The sequence below is a fragment of the Tursiops truncatus genome, chromosome 8 (genome assembly GCF_011762595.2).
Source record: "Tursiops truncatus isolate mTurTru1 chromosome 8, mTurTru1.mat.Y, whole genome shotgun sequence".
In the NCBI taxonomy this organism is placed as follows: domain Eukaryota; kingdom Metazoa; phylum Chordata; class Mammalia; order Artiodactyla; family Delphinidae; genus Tursiops; species Tursiops truncatus.
The window spans coordinates 61774666-61794405 of NC_047041.1; the positions used below are offsets into that span (position 1 = coordinate 61774666).

Consider the following 19740-nt stretch of genomic DNA (forward strand, 5'->3'; position numbering starts at 1 on the left):
GGTCAAATCAGGTGTATGGGGCCGGGAGGCCCAAAACGGGAACCTTACCTTCTCCTGATACCCCAGAACTCTCAGTAAGAGCTCAGCCGGCCTGGCTGCCCCATTTAATTTTCATAATTAGCTGACAGCTCATTAGCAGCTCATTAGAAGCCCTGAATGCAGTGACAGTAACAAATTTGGTGCAACCAGGCAGTCCGGGGGTGTCCCCAGGGGAGTGACCCAGGCTGGGCTTCAGAGTGGGGGGCTACTGGGAATGAGCTCAGCCACTGTGCCCATGTCTGAATCCTCAGTCTGAATCCTAGTCCTTGGATACCATTAAAATATCCCCTCCCCCAACCACCTGCCCACTGACACTTTCCAGCCCTGCCCCCAGCTTCAGGACCCTTAGCTACCCTCCCCTGCGCTCCTCTCCTGTGAGGACCACATAGGAGAAGGCAGTCTGGCTCCAAGATAGGAAGGGGGACCCCAAAGCCGCGAGGGACCCCAGAGAGCCCAGACTCTCTGCCCAACACTGGGCACCAGGCCAAGCCTGGGAGACTCAAGTGCCCCCCGTCCACTCACTGAGTCCTGGGGCGCATGCTCTCTAAACCCTTCTCCACTCGTCCCTCCAGCTCCGGTCGCAGCTCTGTCTGTCGGTCTGTCTCAGTCTATCTCCATTCATTCAACATTCACTAGGCACCTATGATTTGCCTGTTCTGGGCTAAGTCTGAAGCAGCTACAAAGCTAGGTTACGTCAAGTCCCTAATAAAGGACTCATGACACAGCGGGAAGGAGAGGAGTAAACAGACATTACAATCCTGTGAGGTAAAGGCTGGATAAAGGCCGGAGTAAAAACTGCAGATGCATCAGAAGAGGGGACTCCAGGACCCCAGGGGTTGGACCTGTCAGGGGAGGCTTCCTGGAGGAGGCAGCATCTGAACCAGGAGCAGGAGTTTGCTGCTTGCTCTTCAGACCACCACCTCTGTGCCTTCACCCTTCTCGCTACAGCCCAGGCCTCCCCTCCTTACAGCTGAGCCCCTCCACCGCAGGGTCTCGGACCCACTGAAGGCTCCAGGGGCAGAGGCCAGAGACTGGGGATGGAGCCAGCCCCATGGGAGACAGCTAGAGCCTGGAGGGGGCAAGGAGAGACAGAGTGACTTTTCCTACGGAGGGCATGGGAGAAAGAGAAGAGAAAATGGGGTGGGAGGGGGAGGGAGGGGGGAGGAAAGTCAGAGGGGAAGAGCCCAGGTGGTCCCAGGCTCCCACAGCCCTGTGACCTTGGGCAAGTCGCTTCTCTCCCCTGGATTTCAGTTCTGTCTCCCCACTGCGCTCCAAGGGAACCTTGCAAGGTAGGGCCTCACCATGGCCTGGGTGAGGCCAGGGCTGCCTGGTGTGGCCACCAAAGGTCAGGGCTCTGCACGGCCGGCCTGCCTCCCAATCCTGAGTTCCCAACTCCACCTCGGGGTGGCCATACGTCTGCCACTGGGATCAATGGGAAGCCATTATCATCACCACATCTTAATGACACCAATTAATTCCCCATCTGTGGGTCCCCTGCAGCCTTCAGTGCTGAAGGTTAAAGGGAGGGGCACTGGCTCAGGGTGGCTCTTCCCCAGGATGAGTTACAGGCTGGTCTGTGTGGCATGTGTGTATAAGCATGTGTGTTCATTACCCTTGCGTTGCCTGTGTATAAAGGCAATGTTCATCTTTTACTGGTTTATGTGTGTACACGTGTGCACTCTGTATGTGTGCATTGTCTGTATACAAAATGTTTATGTGTACAAAGTGTAAATCGTTATATATGTGCAAAGTACGGTATGTTGTTATGTGTACAAAGTATGTGCATATAAATGATGCCTCTATATTACGTTTGTACATAACGTGAGGTTTATCTGTGTGCATTGTGTGTGTGTGAAGCTTCTGTGTGTGAGTCCTATGTTGGTGAACACCAAGAACACAAAGGATTTGCACCTCTGTATCCACTCGGATTGTGTGTAAGGGTGCATTCTGTGTCTGCCTGCCTCACTGTACACGTGCCTGTGAATGTGTGCTTGTACATTCGTGTGCTGACTGTGAGGGGCCCTGGCCAGCAGATCCCCCCTCTGCTGCATGGGCGTGGGGTAGGGGGCAGAGGCTCCTCTCTGCTTCTTTGGGGACTGGGGTTCTGCTCTTGAGCCCAGGGTTCTCAAGGGTAGATCTTCTTGCACTCTGACATGGACCTGATGCTGCCTGAGCTTCGTCTGTGTTTTGAAGGATGAATAGGAGTTCACCAAGTAGTAAAGGAGGGAAGGGGGTTCCAGGCTAAATGTTCTAAGTGTGTTACACACACATTCATATAATCTTCACAGCAACCCTATGGAGTGAGCACTATCATTATTTCCATTTTACAGATGTGGAAAATGAGGCAAAGAGATGTTTAGTAGCTTGCCCAAAGACACATAGCTTAAAAGTGGGACAATCAGGATTCGAACAGACACACACTCACACCCACATTGGCACATATACACAATGCTCATGTAGACGAGACAATGGACACACACTCATGATCACACACACATGCTGGGCACACACTTATGCACCTACACACATTGCACACGTCCACATCCAGGCCGTGTCCAGTGTCCCCAACTGTCCAGAGTGACCCAGACCAGAGCAGAGCTCTAGCTCAGCCCTGGCTTTGCCAGGGTGGGCATCTGGGGGGAGGAAGGCGGTGAGCATGAGATGAAGGAGGACCAGAGGGAAGTGCCTGGGGGTTTTCTCTGCCTTGTAATCCTACCCATGCAGCCCAAGAATGGAGGGCAGGGTCCTCCCCACGCAGCACACCCGAACAAACACGCCTGCTTTGCAGACCTCAGCATGGCCTCACTTTCTCTAGCAGCCATGGGGGAAGAACGCTGCCCACCCTGTCCCTGCCCAAGCCTGTGGAAAGGACTCTCTGGGAAATGGGAACCCCCATCCCACCCAAGCCTCACATGTCCCCAGTCCCCTCAAGGGCCAGCAGCCACCTAGGTTCAAAAAGATAAAAACTAAAGCTGCTGCCTGCCCCATGCACGATGCTTTCTCTGGCCCAAGGAGGCTCCCTGAGGGCCAGGCTGTCCCTAGCCTGTGCCCTCAAGGTCAAGCAGTGTCCCGGCCGCACCCTCACACCCAGAAGGCCCCGGACAGCTTGCCCTGCCTGCCTGTGCCAGAAAGTCGGCTTGCCATCCCTCCCCTGGGCTCTCTCTTTTCTTAATTAACAGGAAGCCATTGTGAATACTAAAGAAGAAATTAGCACCTGTCAGTCATTTCTGGGTGTTTTTAGATTTCTCAAGCCCTCTTTAATTAACCCCTCCAGTTCCAAAGCCCTGCCCCCCCTTGGATGGGAGCCTGGCCCCTGCCCTTAAGGACCCCAGGCTAGCTGGTCTTGACTCCCTGTTTAACAGCAGCTTCCCATTCATCTCAGGCCCCCAGTGGGGGCCCGAGCCACCCCAAGATGTCGGGCAGTCAGATCAAGACATGAAATATACATGACCTTTCACCTTCCACTCCACATTCGGGAATTTATGGAAAGGAGCTGATCACACAAATGAGCAACATGTAGAAGGAGCTCCAGCACAGAGCTGATTGTCACAACCCAAAGTCACAACTACGTCCATGGGTACGGGATGGCTTCTTACAGGCAAACAGTCCTGTAGACAGTGACACAATAACAGTGACATAAATCCGCAGTTACTGCCATGGAAACTGTCCTTTATACACTGTTTTGGCAAAGCTGTAGGTTACTAAAGTGCATTGATAATATGACATTTACAGAAAATCTTATTCTTTGAGAGAGAGTGAGAGAAAGGAAGAAGGCTCAAGAGACGGATGTTTTGAAGTTCCCAAAATGTTAGCAGATATTATCTCTCAGTGGTGAAATCAGGTTGTTTTTTTTTTTAATTTCCTTTTTTTCCATTTCTTTGTGGTGAAATATATATTTGAATATGTCTATTTTTATATTTCTATATATACATATATATATTCAAATCATAAAGTCCCGCAGAGGTGCACTGATTTGATGGAGGGCGCTGACTGAAAGGCTGCATGCAGACAGGCAGGCACTCGGGGCCCCAGGGGCGGCTGGTGGGATCTTCTAACTGAAGAGGGCCCGGGAGGAGCCTCCAGAGGGCAGGGGAGCTGAGCAAGTCCTGCCAGAAGAAACTTCTTCATTTGCGTGGAAAGCAAGACTATTTGGGACAGAGGGTGGGGTGGGGGACGGGAGGGGCCTGGAGGAGAGGTCTGGAGCTGGCAAACAGGCCCAGCCTCTCTTTTCCTGTCCCTCCTCTCCCCCCACTCCAGCAGGGGAGAGAGTACTGCTGGCTTGTGCGGGGAGGGAAAGCCCCGGGGCTGGAGCTCGCAGGCCTTGGTTCCCATTCTGTTGACCTCAGTTTCTTAATTGGAAAATTCTGAACTCTCAGAGCGTGGAGACTCCTTAGAGGCTGGCCTAGCAAGGCCCCAGGACTTGGGGAGAAGCAGACGGCCCCCTGAACAGCTGAGGGTTTGGGTCAAGCCTGGTCCACCTCGCTCTGGAGGCCTCAAGGGTCATTTAGGCCGGAGAGGCTGGAGGTTTATTTAACCTCAGGGCCAAGCCTGAGGAATGCCACGGGCAGACTTGCAGACCAAGCACTCAATCCCGTGTGTCTGTTTTCTTCAATGAGGACTCAGAGCCCTGGGTGGGGGACGCCAAGCAGAGGCAGGTGTCTGTCATCTCTGAATTTCTGACTGGGGTCCTTCAGCTTTAGGAACAGAATAGCCCACGGGCTCCAGCTGCAGCTGTGGCCAGTGAAGGCAGGAGGAGGCCAGCCCAGGCCACCTGCCCCTCCCATAGGCCAGGTCTGAGTTTGGAGCTGGCTTGGGGATGCCTGGAGCAGACTTAAGGGTCGGGAGGGGAGAAAAAACAGCCTATTCAGGCCCAAGGCATGAAAAGTTGAGCGTTTAGACAACTCTCCTCAGTGCTTTCCCCAAGCGAGGCCTTAAGGGAGAAGTACGGGGCAACACCCGGCCAAAATTCTCCATTCTTGAGGCCGAAGTACCACATCCAGACCTTAAAGGTGGGACCTCACAGGGGCAAATGCAACATCCTGAATTTCTGGTCAAAAAATTAACTGCTGGAGGCACATGAAAAGATGCTCAACATCGCTAATCATCAGGGAAATGCAGATCAAAACCACAATGAGATATATCACCTCACACCGCTCAGAATGGCTACCATCAAAAAGAACACAAAAAATGTTGGCGAGGATGTGGAGAAAAGGGAAACCTAGTACACTGTTGGTAGAAATGTAAACTGGTGCAGTCACTGTGGAAAACAGTATGGAAGTTCCTCAAAAAACTAAAAATAGAACTAGCATATGATCCAGCAATTCCACTCCTGGGTATTAAAAAAAAAAACCCAAAACACTAATTCCAAAAGATACGTGCACCCCAATGTTCAGAGCAGCATTATTTATAATTCCCAAGATATAGAAGAAACCTAAGCATCCATGAACAGATGAATGAATAAAGAAGATATATATACACACACAATGGAATACTATGCAGCCACAAAAAAGAATGACATTTTGCCATTGGCAGCAACATGGATGGACTTGGAGGGCATTATGCTAAGTGAAAGAAGTCAGACAGAGAAAGACAAATACTGTATGATATCACATATGTGGAATCTAAAATATACAACAAACTAACGAATAACAAAAAGGAAGCAGACTCACGGATCTAGAGGACAAACTCGTGGTTACCAGTGGGGAGAGGGAAGGAGGGAGGGATAAAGTAGGGGGAGGGGATTAAGAGGTACAAACTATTAGGTATAAAATAAGCTACAAGGATATATTGCACAACATGAGGAATGTAGCTGATATTTCATAATAACTATAAATGGAGTATAACCTTTAAAAATTGTGAATCATTATATTGTATACCTGTAATTCATAATATTGTAGAGCAACTATACTTCAATAAAAAAAATGAACTGCTGGAGTTGAAGACGGAGGAGACCAGGCAGCTCACGTGAAAAACGGGGCTGGAGAAAGACCCTAGAAGCCCCGGGCAAGTGTGCCGTGACCACAGGCATCCAGTGCCAGAGTGCGCCCAGCCATGAGGAGTGGCCGGGAGGTTTGCTTCGGTCCCACTGTTCAGCCATGGCTTCAGTGATGGGCTCAGTTTCAAGGACCATATTTTCAGAGGCTTTGACACCCTGGGTGGTCCAGAGTGGGATGAACAGGAGAGTGATGGGTCTGGAGACCATGAACTGGGATGAGGAGAGGAGACAGTGAGAGAAGCAATGGGGCAGCTTGTTGTGAAACAAAGCCAGGGGCATGGCTGATGTTGTCAGATCTCTGTTGGGCTGACAGGGGCAGAGGATGGACCACGGGGGAGTGTAGTGGGTTGAATTGCATCCCCCCCACCCCTGAAATTCATGTCCACCTGGAACCTCAGAATGTGACCATATTTGGAAATAGGGAGGGTCTTTGCAATGTAATTAGTGAAGGCTCTCTAGATTAAACCATAGCCCTAAATCCTATAAGAAGAGGAGAGGACACACAGAGTCTCAGGGAGGAGGCCAAGTGAAGAGGGAGGCAGAGATTGGAGTGATGCTCCCACAAGCCAAGAAGCACCAGGAGCCACCAGAAGCCAGGGGGCGCAAGGAAGCATCCTCCTCTAGAGACAGCATGGCCTTACCAGCACCTTGATTTGGACTCCTGGCCTCCTGAACCGTGAGAATTCTGTCCTTTTAAGCTACCGACTTTGTGGTCATTTGCTTCGGCCGCCCTAGGAAACTGATACAGGGAGAATGGATGGGAGGAAGATTTTAGAGTAATAAGAAGGCTTTTCTGCCCTGCAAACTGGTTCATCTGTACCAGTTTTCTAGGTTCCACATATATGCATTAGTATATGATATTTGTTTTTCTCTTTCTGACTTACTTCACTCTGTATGACAGTCTCTAGAAATAGAGACACAGATGTAGAGAACAAACGTATGGACACCAAGGGGAAAGTGGCAGGGGAGGTGGTGGTGGTGGGATGAATTGGGAGATTAGGATTGACATGTATACACTAATATGTATAAAATAGGTAAGTAATAAGAACCTGCTGTATAGAAAAATAAATTAAATTAAATTTTAAAAAGTCTTTTCTAACAGAAAAGCAGATTGTCCTGTAAGGTAATGAGCTCTCTGTTGCCGTAAGGGCTCAGGCCAAGTTCTGTGAACACCATCAGGCCATTGTAGGGGTGGAGGAGCCCACTCTGGAAAGGGTGGGGGTTTCTGGTGACCCACATAGGTTAATTAGACCAAGACCTGGTATTTCTGACCTGGGCTGATGCTTGGCCTGGGAAGGAGTGGGTGGGAGTGGGGCAGGGGAAGCTTGCCCCATACTTTGCATTCTCACTACGCCTGGGCTCCAACGCGAGCAGTAGACACCATAGTCTGTCAGGAAGACCCTTGCCACCTTGCCTCCCAGTTAGAAACTAGTAGAAATGCAGGCACTCGGAAGAGGGGTCTGGAGACAGTGTGCCTTTCTTTGGTGCCGGGCATTGGGGTTTGAGGCCTGCTCCTCACGCAGCCCCGTCGCTGCAACCCCACAGGCCTGGGCGAAGGTCAGCCGGTCTTGCGCCCATGGTCTGCATGACTCAGACAGGCGCCATCTCCCCCACTGCCCCAAGCTGCGCTCAGGGTCACCCACTGCAGGCTCTTACGATGGCCTCTCACAGCCAAGAGCACCTCTTCACTTTTAATACCTTCCTCTGGAAAAGGCGCACCAAGATCACATCTAACTGAGCTTGCTCTGGTAACTGCAGAGAGCATGCAGGCCAAGCGGCCAGAGAGGCGGAGACCGTGCCAGGCCAGCCTGGGTGCCGGCCCCTCCACATGCTCTGGGACCCTCTCACTGGCCAGTCACTCTGGGAAGCCCTGCACGGCCCTTGGGAAGATGAGGGCCGGCATGGAGGCAGCCAGGAGGGCTCACCAGGAACCTGAAGGTCAGCGGGAAAGATGGCCCCAGAGCAGGGGGTTTGCCCAAGTGCTCTGACAGCGGCAGAGTCTGTGTGCCACTCCCCTCTGCCAAGAGCCCCGTAGACAGGCCCAAGTCTGAGGGCCTCCACTGACCTTGACTGGGCCCTCAGCTTAGATGACTGGGCTCCATGCCGCGTGGTCTCTCATCCTCCAGGAGGCTGATCTGGGCTCGTTCTGATGGGAAGGCAGGGGAGCAAGAGTGTGAATGGAAGCACACGAGGCCTCTGGAAGCTTCAGCTCAGAAATGACATGAGTCACTTCGAGCCACATTCGACTGGCTGAGGCACGTCACAGGCCAGCCCGGGCTCAGGGGCCGGGAGATAGACAGTAAAGCCACGCTGTGAGGGCGCGGCTACACGTGGAGAGCCCAGCCACACATGGATGCTGAGAAAGCTTCCCAGGCGATGTTGGTAAGACATCCCTACTGCCACCCTCCTGGGAACCCCGGGGATAAAGGCACAGGGATGGAGGGGGGGCAGTGCCTGGCAGAGGATGGCAGTGACAGTGTGAGGGCCGGGCTGAGGCCAGGCATGGCTGGGAAGAATATGAGGGAAGAAAGGTAGGGAATGGGCGGGGGGTGGGCTTGCCACAAGGAGCCTAGGATGGCCTCAGGTCCGATGGCTCAAAGCATCACCAGGTCTCACTGGCTCCACTGCCACTGGGACAGACCCTCTTCGCAGGTGGCTCATCCCAGCGGCAGAGGCTCAGTCAGCAGGAAGTGGGGCCTGGAGCCCCTGGAAAAGCACAACTGTCCTGAGCTGGAAGAGCCCAAGCTGCTTCCCTCCTACGTACATCCTGGGACTCCTACCTTCCAGCAGTGGTTGTCAAGCGGGGCTGTGACTGTAGCCTCGGGAGCTCAGGGTCCTCCTCTTGCCACCAGTCCAAGCGCGCAGGCCCTTTTCTGGCTCTTAGCCACGAATCACATGCATTCCCCTCCTCCCTGTCTTCCTTCACCCCGGGCTTCTTTACCAATGCGAAGCGATGTAAGCCTTAGACGTTGCTAAGGCTAATACTTATGTGTGCCTCCTGGCTCTCACCTGAGCTCCCAGCTGCCTCACATTTCAGTTACATGGCCTGTGGGAGGGATTCCAGAGCCCTCTCCAAGTTCCCGTGCCTCTCTCTGCCTCTGGGCTCCCACCGCCTCTCACTCTGCTCTTGGGTCTACCTGAGCCCACCTCAGGGGCACTCAGAGCACAGAGCCCAGCCCGTTTGGCTCCATCCCCACCCCTTGCACTCAGGCACCTTGCAAGTCGGGAGGAGGGGTAGATCAATAAAGGCAGGGGATTGAATTAGTCTGTTTGGGCTACCATAATGAAATAACACAGACCATGTAACCCAAACAACAGAAATTTATTTTCTCACCGTTCTGGAGGCTGGGAAGTCCAAGATCAAGGCCCAGCAGGGTTGGTTCCCAGCGAGGGCCCTCTTCCTGGCTTGCAGACTGTGCCTTCTCACTGTGGCCTCATACAGCAGGGAAAGACAGGGAGTTCTCCTATGTCTCCTCTTATAAGGACCTCCATCCCATTGGATCAGGGCCACACCCATATGACCTCATTTAACCTAATTACCTCCCTCCAGACCCCACCACCAAATACAGTCACATTAGGGATTGGGGCTTCAATATATGAATTGGGAGGGGGGATACAATTCAGTCCATAACAGGGATGTTGATGCAGAGGTCACGTTACAAATGGAGGGTTTCGACCATCTCGTGCTCCTCTAACTTCCTCTCTCAGAGCGATGGGCGCGCCTCCCCGACCCCATAGCTCCCTCAACACTTCCCTCTGATTCAGGCCTGTCGCTCTCTTCTTCTAGTCAAGGACCCGCCAAGCAGTGTTTTGCAAACAAGTGGAGGACTTTCAACGAATAACATCTTCCCCATCACGTAGCCTAAATGAAATTTCTTAGTGCGTTTCCACAGTCTGTGGAAGATCCTGACGCCCAGCCCCCCTGAGAGTCTGCGGCACCTGAGTGCACTTGCAGGGTCCGAGCCTTCCTGAGTGGTTGTGGTTTTAATTAGCTACAGGCTACTATTAATTTAGCTTCATCATTATCCACTCAGTTGCTTGTTGGTTAACCCTGCAATGTGTAGGGATACATAGTTGCAAAAACAGGGTTCCCGGCATAAAACTTCCCACTGCTGAGGGCTGGAGGTGGGCATTCACGTTGGTGCAAACATGGAACATTTCCGTCCTGTTCCTACCTTGGAGGTACACGTTACTCACCATCCCTCCCCACATTGCAGCACAGAAAGAAACTCATTACTGGTAATGAACCCCTAGAATCTGTATTAGTTGAATAACTAGCAGTGCACCATCAAGGTAAGAATAATAGAACTACTGCATGATTTTCAAGTTCACAGAGAATTGTTTTATAATCTGTTTAAGCTTATATTCATTAATAGTAAATATGCAGTTCATACATGCTGCCAGCAGCCAGCTGTCTGCAACTTACTTGAGAATTCTCTTTGCCTAGAAAATGGAAGCAGGTGGGTGAGCCTTGGGGGGAAATTCAGCTTGGAGAACACAGTCCACTGCCTGGGCCCTCGGGCCACTGAAATTTCCAGACTTCCATCAGGACACGTGCACCCCCTTGCTTCCTTCCTGAGCCAGCCACCCATAAAAGTGTCCAGAGAGGCCGTGGGGGAATGAGCAGGGTCAGTGTTGTGGTTCCAACCCAGGCATCACTGAGTGATACCCAGCTGGGGCAGGGCTCTTGGGAACAGGAGTCTCGGCTGAGTCTCAGGCACCTGGATCCTGGGCAGGTGGGGCAGACAGTGAATGTAAGTCATCTGTGTCTGAGCCTGTCATGTGAGCAGCTCAAACCCGTTCCCCGAGGCAGTGAGGGTCAGAGATCACACACGAGTGTGTGTGTTTGTGGGGTGTTATGTAAAACCTTTAGCCCGAGCCAGGAGAAGGCAGGAAGTTGAGGCACAGTTGAGAGCTCCTTCCTCCCACCTGGGTGCTTACGTCATCAGCTGGGATCTCTGCAAGTGGACGAGGTCTGCCCTAACGCCTTGTCTGGCAGCCCTTGCTTTTCATCTCTTTTAAATAAGCCATATCACGTCTTCTGGCTGCCACACACTGGCTCCTACAGTCCTTGAAGTTCCCAACACTCTGCCCGGGTAGGAAAGGCCCCTCCGTGGCAGAATCTGAAGCTGTTCTGCTAGTGTCTGTTCTCTCCTCCTTGGTGTCCCATATCCCGCGGAAGGTGGTCCATTCATCAAAATCAGTGACCTGACTGTGCCCTTTCACACCCTGTAAAACCCTCCATTTTCCTTTAAACATGTCAAATCCAAAGCAAAACCTGGAAGGTAGAAATGGTGTCCTCGTTAACCCAGAATGACCAGTAAATACCCCACAGCCCTGGATTGATGCAGTTGTCCTGCTGCCAAGGTGGGAGCACTGCAGACCCCTTAATCTTCACAAATCCTCTCTAAAAAACATTCAATCTCATTTTAAATCTCTTAACCCCCAAAGGCAGTGATGGGGACCCGTGCATGATTGATACCCAGGTCAGCTGAGGGTCTCCTGCTGGCCCCGCCCCCTGAGGGTTAGGCTCCTGCTGCAGCCTCGTAGGGAAGGAGGAGGGAAGCTGCTGGCTGAGGAGATGCTGGAGCCTCTGCCTGCTCTGCCTGTCCTGGATCTGGAAGGTTCGTCCCATGGGAGACATCCTGAATATAGAGTCCTGAGAGACCACCCAGCTCCCAGCTCCCACTTCCAACTGGGACACCTGCCTGGCTTCTAATCCAGTGGCGGCCGAGCAGCCCTTTCACTGAGCCTTGCTGTACAGAGAGGGGCTGGACCACATCCTACCCTTTTCACCCCAAAGGTGCCTTTTCTTTTATGGACTCTGTGTTTTGAAAGATTTTGTCACCCAAAAACTTCAGGTATGAGTGTGGCCAGAGCCGTTCATCACAGACAGAGATGCTCTCTCCACGACGTTCCTTGACATTTGAAAATAGCCTGCAAATCCCATTACCCGCTTTGGGGCCCAGATAGGAAGCGGAGCTGTTGTGTGTCAGGATTACCTGGGGCGCCCTGAGGCCTGGGAGAGGGGAAGGCCTGAGAGGTCTCCGAGGGCCCTCCCACCGAGTCCCTCTGTGCACAGTGACCCTCCTCCCACAAACTCCACCCGCTCCCCGTCCAGCAGCTCCCATCCCACATCCCAGGCACCTCGGCACTCATCACCACCCACATCCACCACCACACAAGGCTGAGTCCGCAGCAGGGGCTACACGAGGAGGTGCCCGGGCTGCTCCGTCCCACCACGTCTCGGTGGGACACCTGCGATTTGGGCCTGGCTCTCATCACTTTGGATACATAGCATCTTGCCGGGCAGCGGCTGCCACAGCCCCTGGCTCCCCAGGAGCTGCACAGAAGCTGGGGAAGCAAAAGCCCTGGAGAGAAAAGTGAGGGGCAAGGGCCTCAGAAGTTATGCCCTGGTTTCGAGGGTCACGTCTGAGCCTCTGCTTCAGGCAAAGAGCAGCACGTGAACAAGAACACACGTGAGCAGCCCCAGGAATTTTCACGGAGGTCTGGGGAGGCAATCCTCGGACAAAGACTCAGGTTCCTGCTGGTACCGGGGGGACGGCTCAGAGCCATTTAATTTAGGCACAGATGTTCCTGTGTCCCTGTGCTCGTCCTGTTGGGAGGGCCCGGGACAGGTCCCGTCTGAGGCTGCGAGCCTCTCCTGCCCCACAGTGCCACCCAGTAGTGGGAAGCCACTAACGCATCCTCGGGCAAGCAGCCTTACCATTCAGTTTGCGCCTTCCCCCCTCTCCGTATAACTCAGTGGGTAAATAGACAGCCACTTGAGGAAAGTGAGTCTGTCTTCCCGGCTAATCTCAGGGCTCCGTGCCGCAGACTCAACCCGGGTGCACTCTCTGTCGCTCCCTGCTGGCAGCCCGCTGGGAAGGGGCTCTTTCGTGGTCACCGAGAGTCTGCCACAAGGACATCGATAGGAAAATAAAATGCTTCGGGGACACATCGTCATTAAAGCCTGTCCTAGTAAACTCAAACCAGACTGCCCACAAATCCTTGCTAATAGGAACATGACGGGCCCCAGGGATGGGGGCCCCGTGTCCAGAGGACTGGGGGTGGCAGCCACACTTGGAGGCCTGGGTTCATTTTGGATGAGCCAGAATGAAGGGCCAAGACACATGTCATCTGAGGAGGAGTCCAAGAGAAGTGGAGACATTTAGACTAGAGAAGGCTCACAGGGCTATGGGGATACCTTCAATTCCTAAGGGGCCGTTACGTGGCAGAAGGAACAGACTTTAAATAGTTCCCAGGGGGCAACTAAGGAGCAGGTGTCAGTTAATATGAAGACTCTTCTAGCACTTGTGTGTTTCCACGGTGGAATTCATCTGCCTTGAGACATAGGGAGCCCGTCCATCCCAGGGGGCGTGTCCCCTGAGGCTGCAGGTCGGGATCCCTCCCCTGGGGGAGAGTTGGGCAGAAGAAATAGAGCAGACAGTCCATGATTCTGCAAATTTGGGCTTCAGGAAAGTATCTGGTCCATCATCTTCTCATTCACTGCTGATGGGAGGCTATCGCATGATGATTTAGCTATTGAGGGTGTTACCTATCACTATCCAGATTCGCTTAATCAACCTATAAGGAGGTTTGGCCACATCCCCTAGGGATACTTCTCCAAATGGCATTCATGTCATCCCATTCCATTCTCATCCTTGTTCTTGCCAAAGCACAGTCACTGCCCAGTTCCTGAGCGAGGGACACAGGCTGCTGGGTAACCAAGATGGTGCCTGGATGCCTGGGTCTCCCTTGGGCTCTGGGTTCTGTGACCCCTGCCCAGTGTCCAGAAGCCCTTATGCAAAAACTCACGATTAACTCTGGGTCTCTCTTCACATGCTTTCTCTCCTCTAGGCCACTTTCCCCTCTCTCCATCCACCTTGATCCACTCCAGACTTTAAGTCCATCTCAAGCAGCCATCTCCACTTCAAGGTCTGATGGCCTCTCAGCTTAGCCCTCTTTGGTCCACTGCCACCCCTGACTCGGTCCTCCTCAGTGAGTGAAACCACCATCAGTCTGGTTACTGAAGCCAGAAGTCATTCTTGACCCCCTGCCCCCTTTTCTTCACACTTCACATCTACTCATCATTTGATCCCATCAATTCTATCTCCAAAACATATTTCATATCCACCTATTTCTCTCCATCTTCTCTGCCACCATCTTACTCCATGTCCTCTAACCAATCTCCCACCTCTTGCTCCACTTGAGTCATTTGTTACAGAGAAGGCACAGAGATCCTTTAATCAGATGCCATTCCCCAGCTGAAAACTTGTTGATGGTTTTCTGCTGTGTTGAGAATAAACAGGTTCCTTCCCGTGGCCCCTGAAGTCGTGCAGCACCTGGCCTCTGCCTCTCCCTCACCCGTGTTGTTCTGGCCTTTGGACCAAGTCCTAGAACCCAACAAGCTCTTTCCCCTTTCCTTCTGCCTAAAGCATTCTTCCCTTTAGCCTTCAAGCATCTTCAGAATTGCTCTCAGATAAGGTTTCTCTTCTGTTATTCTCTATTACATTACTCTTTCCTTTATTGCTCTAATCACAATACACAGCTATTCTACTATTTGTATAGGTCTCAATCATCTTTCCCTCCCTCTTCCAAGACTGCAAGCTCGTTAAGGGCAATGACCTTGACAGTCTTTTACATCATTTTCTGTCCAGTGCCTGTCACAGTGCCCGGCCCATAGTAGATGGTCAATAAACACTTCTTGGATGAAGGACTGAGTCTCTCAATCCAATTCTACTGAGTTCTTTGTGCAACTCCTGGTCCTTCGTGCTGGTGCTGCAGAGTGTGGTGCTGGTCAACATGGAGGAAAAAGGAGACGTGGGCAGTGGTCAGACTGCTCTTCCCCTCCAGGCAAGCAGAGTGTACTGCAGGCAAGACATCCCTGCTGAGATTGAATACGGGGGTGGGGCACCCAACAACGGTTCACGGTCAGGGACTGTGTTAAAAAAAGAGTCAGCTGAAAGTTGCTATAAAATTCAAATGGCTGGACGACTAAGTTCTCTACTGATGGGAGGAAGGATGTCAAGCCACAACCAGGTAACTGCTTCTGGAGGGAAAACAACTCTTGTAAAAAATTACCCATTTCAATGGGCTTTGGGATCTTTTCCATTAGAAGCCCTTTCTATCAAAGTTCCAAAACAGCAATGAGGATCCTGTGTAAGAACTCCCTCTCTCCTCCGGGGACCAGCCACCGGCAGCAGACTCAGAGATGGGTGGCGGCTGGCAGGTGGCATCACCCTTAGCTGCTGGGCTTCGTTCCAGAGCAGATGTTTGCCTCATCCTGTACCACAGAAGGGGTCCGAGCCTTCAGAAACAGTCTGTGCTCCCTGAAGTAGGGAGCTGTCTGTATGACGAGGAAAATCATCACTCCACCTGGCATTATCTTAAAGTGGTAAGTGATGGCAAATGCTAGAGATACTGGAGAAGGGCGAGGTGGAGAAATGGTCCAGCAGCTGACTTGTGAACTCCATATTTTCACAGCTACACACACTACCTGATGAAGAAATATGGGAAATCAAAACATTTATAGTGATTCTTAACCCCCACCGCCCTGCGATGGGAATTACAGCACTTGGCGCCTGGTAAGCATCAATCTATCATGTTTGCACAGACAGGGCGTGAATTCCCGAGGAGGCAATGGAGCCCCTTTTCTTTCTTCTGTCAAAAACATATTCAAAGGCTTCTAAAGACTGTTCCTGACAATGACCTGTTAGAGCATTTAGAACTTATTTTTATTATGCAAAGTCCTGCAGAATGCAGCTCTCCCTGGCTGCGGGTGGGTCTTACTCAAATTTATTAGCATGCAAAATAATCCTACTCTGTTCCGAAACCTCAAGGCCCAAACTTCACAAAATTACCTCGACTTTTGCTGGAAGACAGAATGTTCAGGAACCACTTGGCCTTTTGGAACTCTGAGATTGAACTTTACAGCAGTCTCAGGCCTGAACTACAAATGCCTGGAGACACACTTGAGCCTGCTGCCTACGTTCAAATCTTGGTTCTGCTACTTCTTAGCTGTGTGACCTTGGACAAATTTCTCAACCTCTCTGTGCCTTAATTTATTCCTCTTTAGAGATAAAAGAATTAGAAGAATACGTGTAAAGGGCTCAGGATGGTGTCTGGCATGTGGCAAGTGCTCTGTAGATGTTGCTGCTATTATTACATTATGACCCTGAAGAGGGGCTTTAGTTAAGAGACAGTGATTGCTTCCACTAATACAGCTCAAAGTCCAGCTAACACGGGGACTCTGATCTCTAGTAAACTCAGTGTGAACCAGTGCCTGGACCAGGAAATACTGGCTGCTGCCTTGCCCCTGGTCAGACTGGAAATGCCGACTCCTGGGACGGTACAGTTGCCCCGGGGATGGAGACAGCTTGCTGTGCTGATGAGAAGAGTCTCTCCTAAACAACAGGGTGATGTCAGGATCTTGTCTGCAGACCCCGCTGTGGGTGAGAGGGTCAAAGCTGTCTCAGTCCTCCAAGGGCAGGGAGATTTATGTAACCTCTGTATCAATGCCAAGGATATGTCTGGTCTGGAGATGCTGCAGAGTCCACTTAGGAGAAGTTCATGCTGGGGGGAGGGGTCTGCACTGCATCTGTGGGTCTGTCCTCTGTGCCAGGCCAGGAACCACTGCATGTTTTGCGGAGAAGGTCCTCTGAGGTCTTCACCTTGAGTTCGCTGGGTCCCTCAAAGATGTCTGGGGTGGCACCAGGCAACCAAGAGGGGAAGGCTCTAAGAGAGCCAGTGGTGACACTGCCACAGCCCTATTAATCTTCCCAGTGTTCCACTGTCTCCTGTGTGTTGCTGCTTGAAGTGAGGCCACTGGGGCAGTGGTGGGAATCCGCATGGCTCCGGCTGAGGGCTGCTCCGGATAATTTAGGGAACAGAGAGAGCAGATTATACCAGCAACTGAGGAAGGCAGCCACAAAAAAGCAAGACAGACATTGCTTATGGTCTTCCTTTGAAGAACAAAAGCAAAGCAAATTGGCTCACCCATGAGAGAATGAAGCGGTAACCATGTGCTGAGCAGAAATCCCAAGCCTGAGCCTGCTCACCCAGGAAAGCACAGGATCCTGAAGAATAAAACTGAACTATGCGAGGCCTCTGAATAGCGAAAGGTTTTACTTTAAAATGCTTTGTAAACGGACGTTAGCACTTGTAGAGAAGAAACAAATGCACAGCCCAGGGAGATGTCTTGTCTTCAGGCTGCCTGTGCTTGCCCTGGAAGCCTCTGCTGAGCCCTGAGTCCACAGCCAGGAGACGGCGAGGGTAGCTCCCGTCCCAGCCTGTAGGTCCTCTTGGCTGTTACAAGTCAAGTGTGGCTTTCTTTTAGGCTCCCAGAGGCCATGGTTGGAATTTAAGGCCTAAATTTCAGCCTTCTGGGTCCACACAATCTCAGATCCACCTGGGCAATGCTAGATTTATCTCACTGGGTCTAGGTTCCAACCTCAGGAATATCTCCCCTGTCACCCCCTCGCTCAAGCCCCAGTGACCACCCAAGGGCATCAGTTTGTTTCAGGAAGAACCCATTTATGCTCTCTGCTCTTCACTTTACTGTCATTTGGTAGGAGATTGGCAACCATAGACAAAGCTGCCCCAGGTCAAAACAATGCAGAACTGACAAGGGTCTGGATCACCTTGGGTGTCAGGAGGAGACAGATGGTACTCACTCAAACGGGGTAGTTGAGAATCTAACAAAGAGGCTACTTGTAAAGGTACCAGAGAGTTTAGGGAAACCCATGAAGGAAGACACAGTCCCCAGGGCAATAGCCCTGGTCTTAGCCTGAAGGGGCAGGGAACACAGCTGTGAGGGAGCGCTGCCGGCAGGAGCTCAGATCTATAGAAAGAGAATGCAGTGACTTCCCAGTGGCCCAGCACTGGGGGAATCAAGGCCTAGACCTCTCCCCTCCCTAAGTGCCTGTTGGTGTCCCCCACTGACAGAAGCCCAGCGAAGCCAGAGGCCAAGGGAGCCTGTTAATTCACTCCTGAAAGATCACTTCTCTGAGTGGAGAGGGCAGAGCAGGGCAGAGTGGTTCTGGAGGGGCAGATGGAAAATATCCAGCCCAGGGTCATTTCCCAGAGGCCACAGCTTCTTGGTCTCCAGCCAAGTGCAGCCATTATGGAACACAACTTCCCTGGCCAATTTCAAAGCTCTGCTTACTGCTGGGAATGCGTGTTTGAACAAAGCCTTTATTCTCTATTCCAACAGCAGGGCTGGAATTTAAAAAGCTTCATTTTCAAGACTGGCTGCTTTCAATCTTTCTAACCTGGAACTTACATTTTGGAGTCAAACAGAATTATTTAAACAAAGCATTTCAGTGATAAGCACAAAGTGTTTTGAATTTTTTCTCCTTTCCCCTCCCTACACAGCATAACATTCCTACTCAAAATGTCAGGACTATTCTGTGGCCACCTCTTACAACCGGCCTCTCTCAGCTTCCATTTCCCCGGGTCTTTGTTCTTCAGCCTGTGTCCTCACCCAGGTGTGCTGCTGTCCAGGCCACGAGAGGCCAGTCCTAATGCAGACTGGCCTAGGACAGGGACCTCTCTAATTACCCCAGGAGCACTTTCGTCCTCTGACTCCTGCTTCCGGGTTTGGCAGAACCATGTGCTGTTATCCAACCAGTCTTCCTTATTAATTACACTTTGTTCTCTTTTTGCTCCCCTGACCCCAACCCATTTTCCTGTCCTCTGTGGTTTAAGTCCGTCTCTGCCATCCTCTTGTTCTCCTCGGCTGAACTTCTCCCCAGCCCCCGGCAGGCATTTATCTTTTATCATATTCCTACTGCCTTGACCTGTCTTTTACTCAAGTCAGAGTGTTGATTGGCATTTGCATTCCTTGGAAATAACACCTGCTCTGCACTGTCCTGGGCAGACTGTGTCCCTGTGGGTCATAACGAAGCCCAGCCCTCCACGCCGTGGTGCACAGGAGGTGTCAGAGTGATTATCAGTGCCTTGGAGTGGGCCTAGCAGTCACTGAAAACACATCTGAAACAGAAGAGTAACTATTTTCACAGCCATGAAAGTAAATGGAGAAAGCAAGGCCACAGATCCCCAGATAGTAAAGAGGTACACAGTTGGAAAACAAAGCTCACATATGGCCTGGCCCAAGTGTGTTCCACACAAATAAATAACAAATAGAAAAAATACGAAAATTCTCTTTAGAAAGAGTGAGCTAAGTCCCGGTCAAAATGATTCTACGTAAATCAAGTGAAGGTCTGCACAGAGGACAGCTAATAGAACGCATTTTCTGGTAGATGGACAGCTGGCCTGGCCTGGTGCTGGGGTGGGAAAAGGTACAGATGTACTAAAACGTTACAAAATGACTTCACCTTTCACTTAGTGCTTAGTTCTGGACCTTTGCTCAAGTTTACTGAGCAGAATCACTAATTTAAGACTGAAGAGAATGGTACAGATGAACCGGTTTGCAAGGCGGAAATAGACACAGATGTAGAGAACAAACGTATGGACGCCAAGGGGGGAAAGTGGGGGGTGTGATGAACTGGGAGATTGGGATTGACATATACACACTAATAAGTGTAAAAGAGGTAACTAATGAGAACCTGCTGTATAGCACAGGGAACTCTACTTCGCTGTACGGTAGAAACTAACACAACATTGTAAAACAACTATACCCCAATTAAAAAAAACAAAAAGACTGAAGAGAAATGTGGATAGAAATTTGGATACTATTCAATTTA

General features: G+C 51.4%; 1 protein-coding gene across 6 annotated transcripts in view; it reads right to left on the reverse strand.

Annotated features, from left to right (window-relative positions):
* Nucleotides 1-15280: 15280 nt before the first annotated feature.
* STK33 (serine/threonine kinase 33) overlaps nt 15281-19740 on the reverse strand; it is a 173485-nt gene continuing 169025 nt past the window's right edge. For all 6 annotated transcript variants that reach the window (XM_073808595.1, XM_073808592.1, XM_073808590.1 and 3 more), the window contains one exon: nt 15281-15533. In XM_073808595.1, coding sequence (XP_073664696.1) covers nt 15424-15533 — 110 coding nt within the window. In that variant the 3' untranslated portion in view covers nt 15281-15423. The remainder of the gene's footprint in view (nt 15534-19740) is intronic.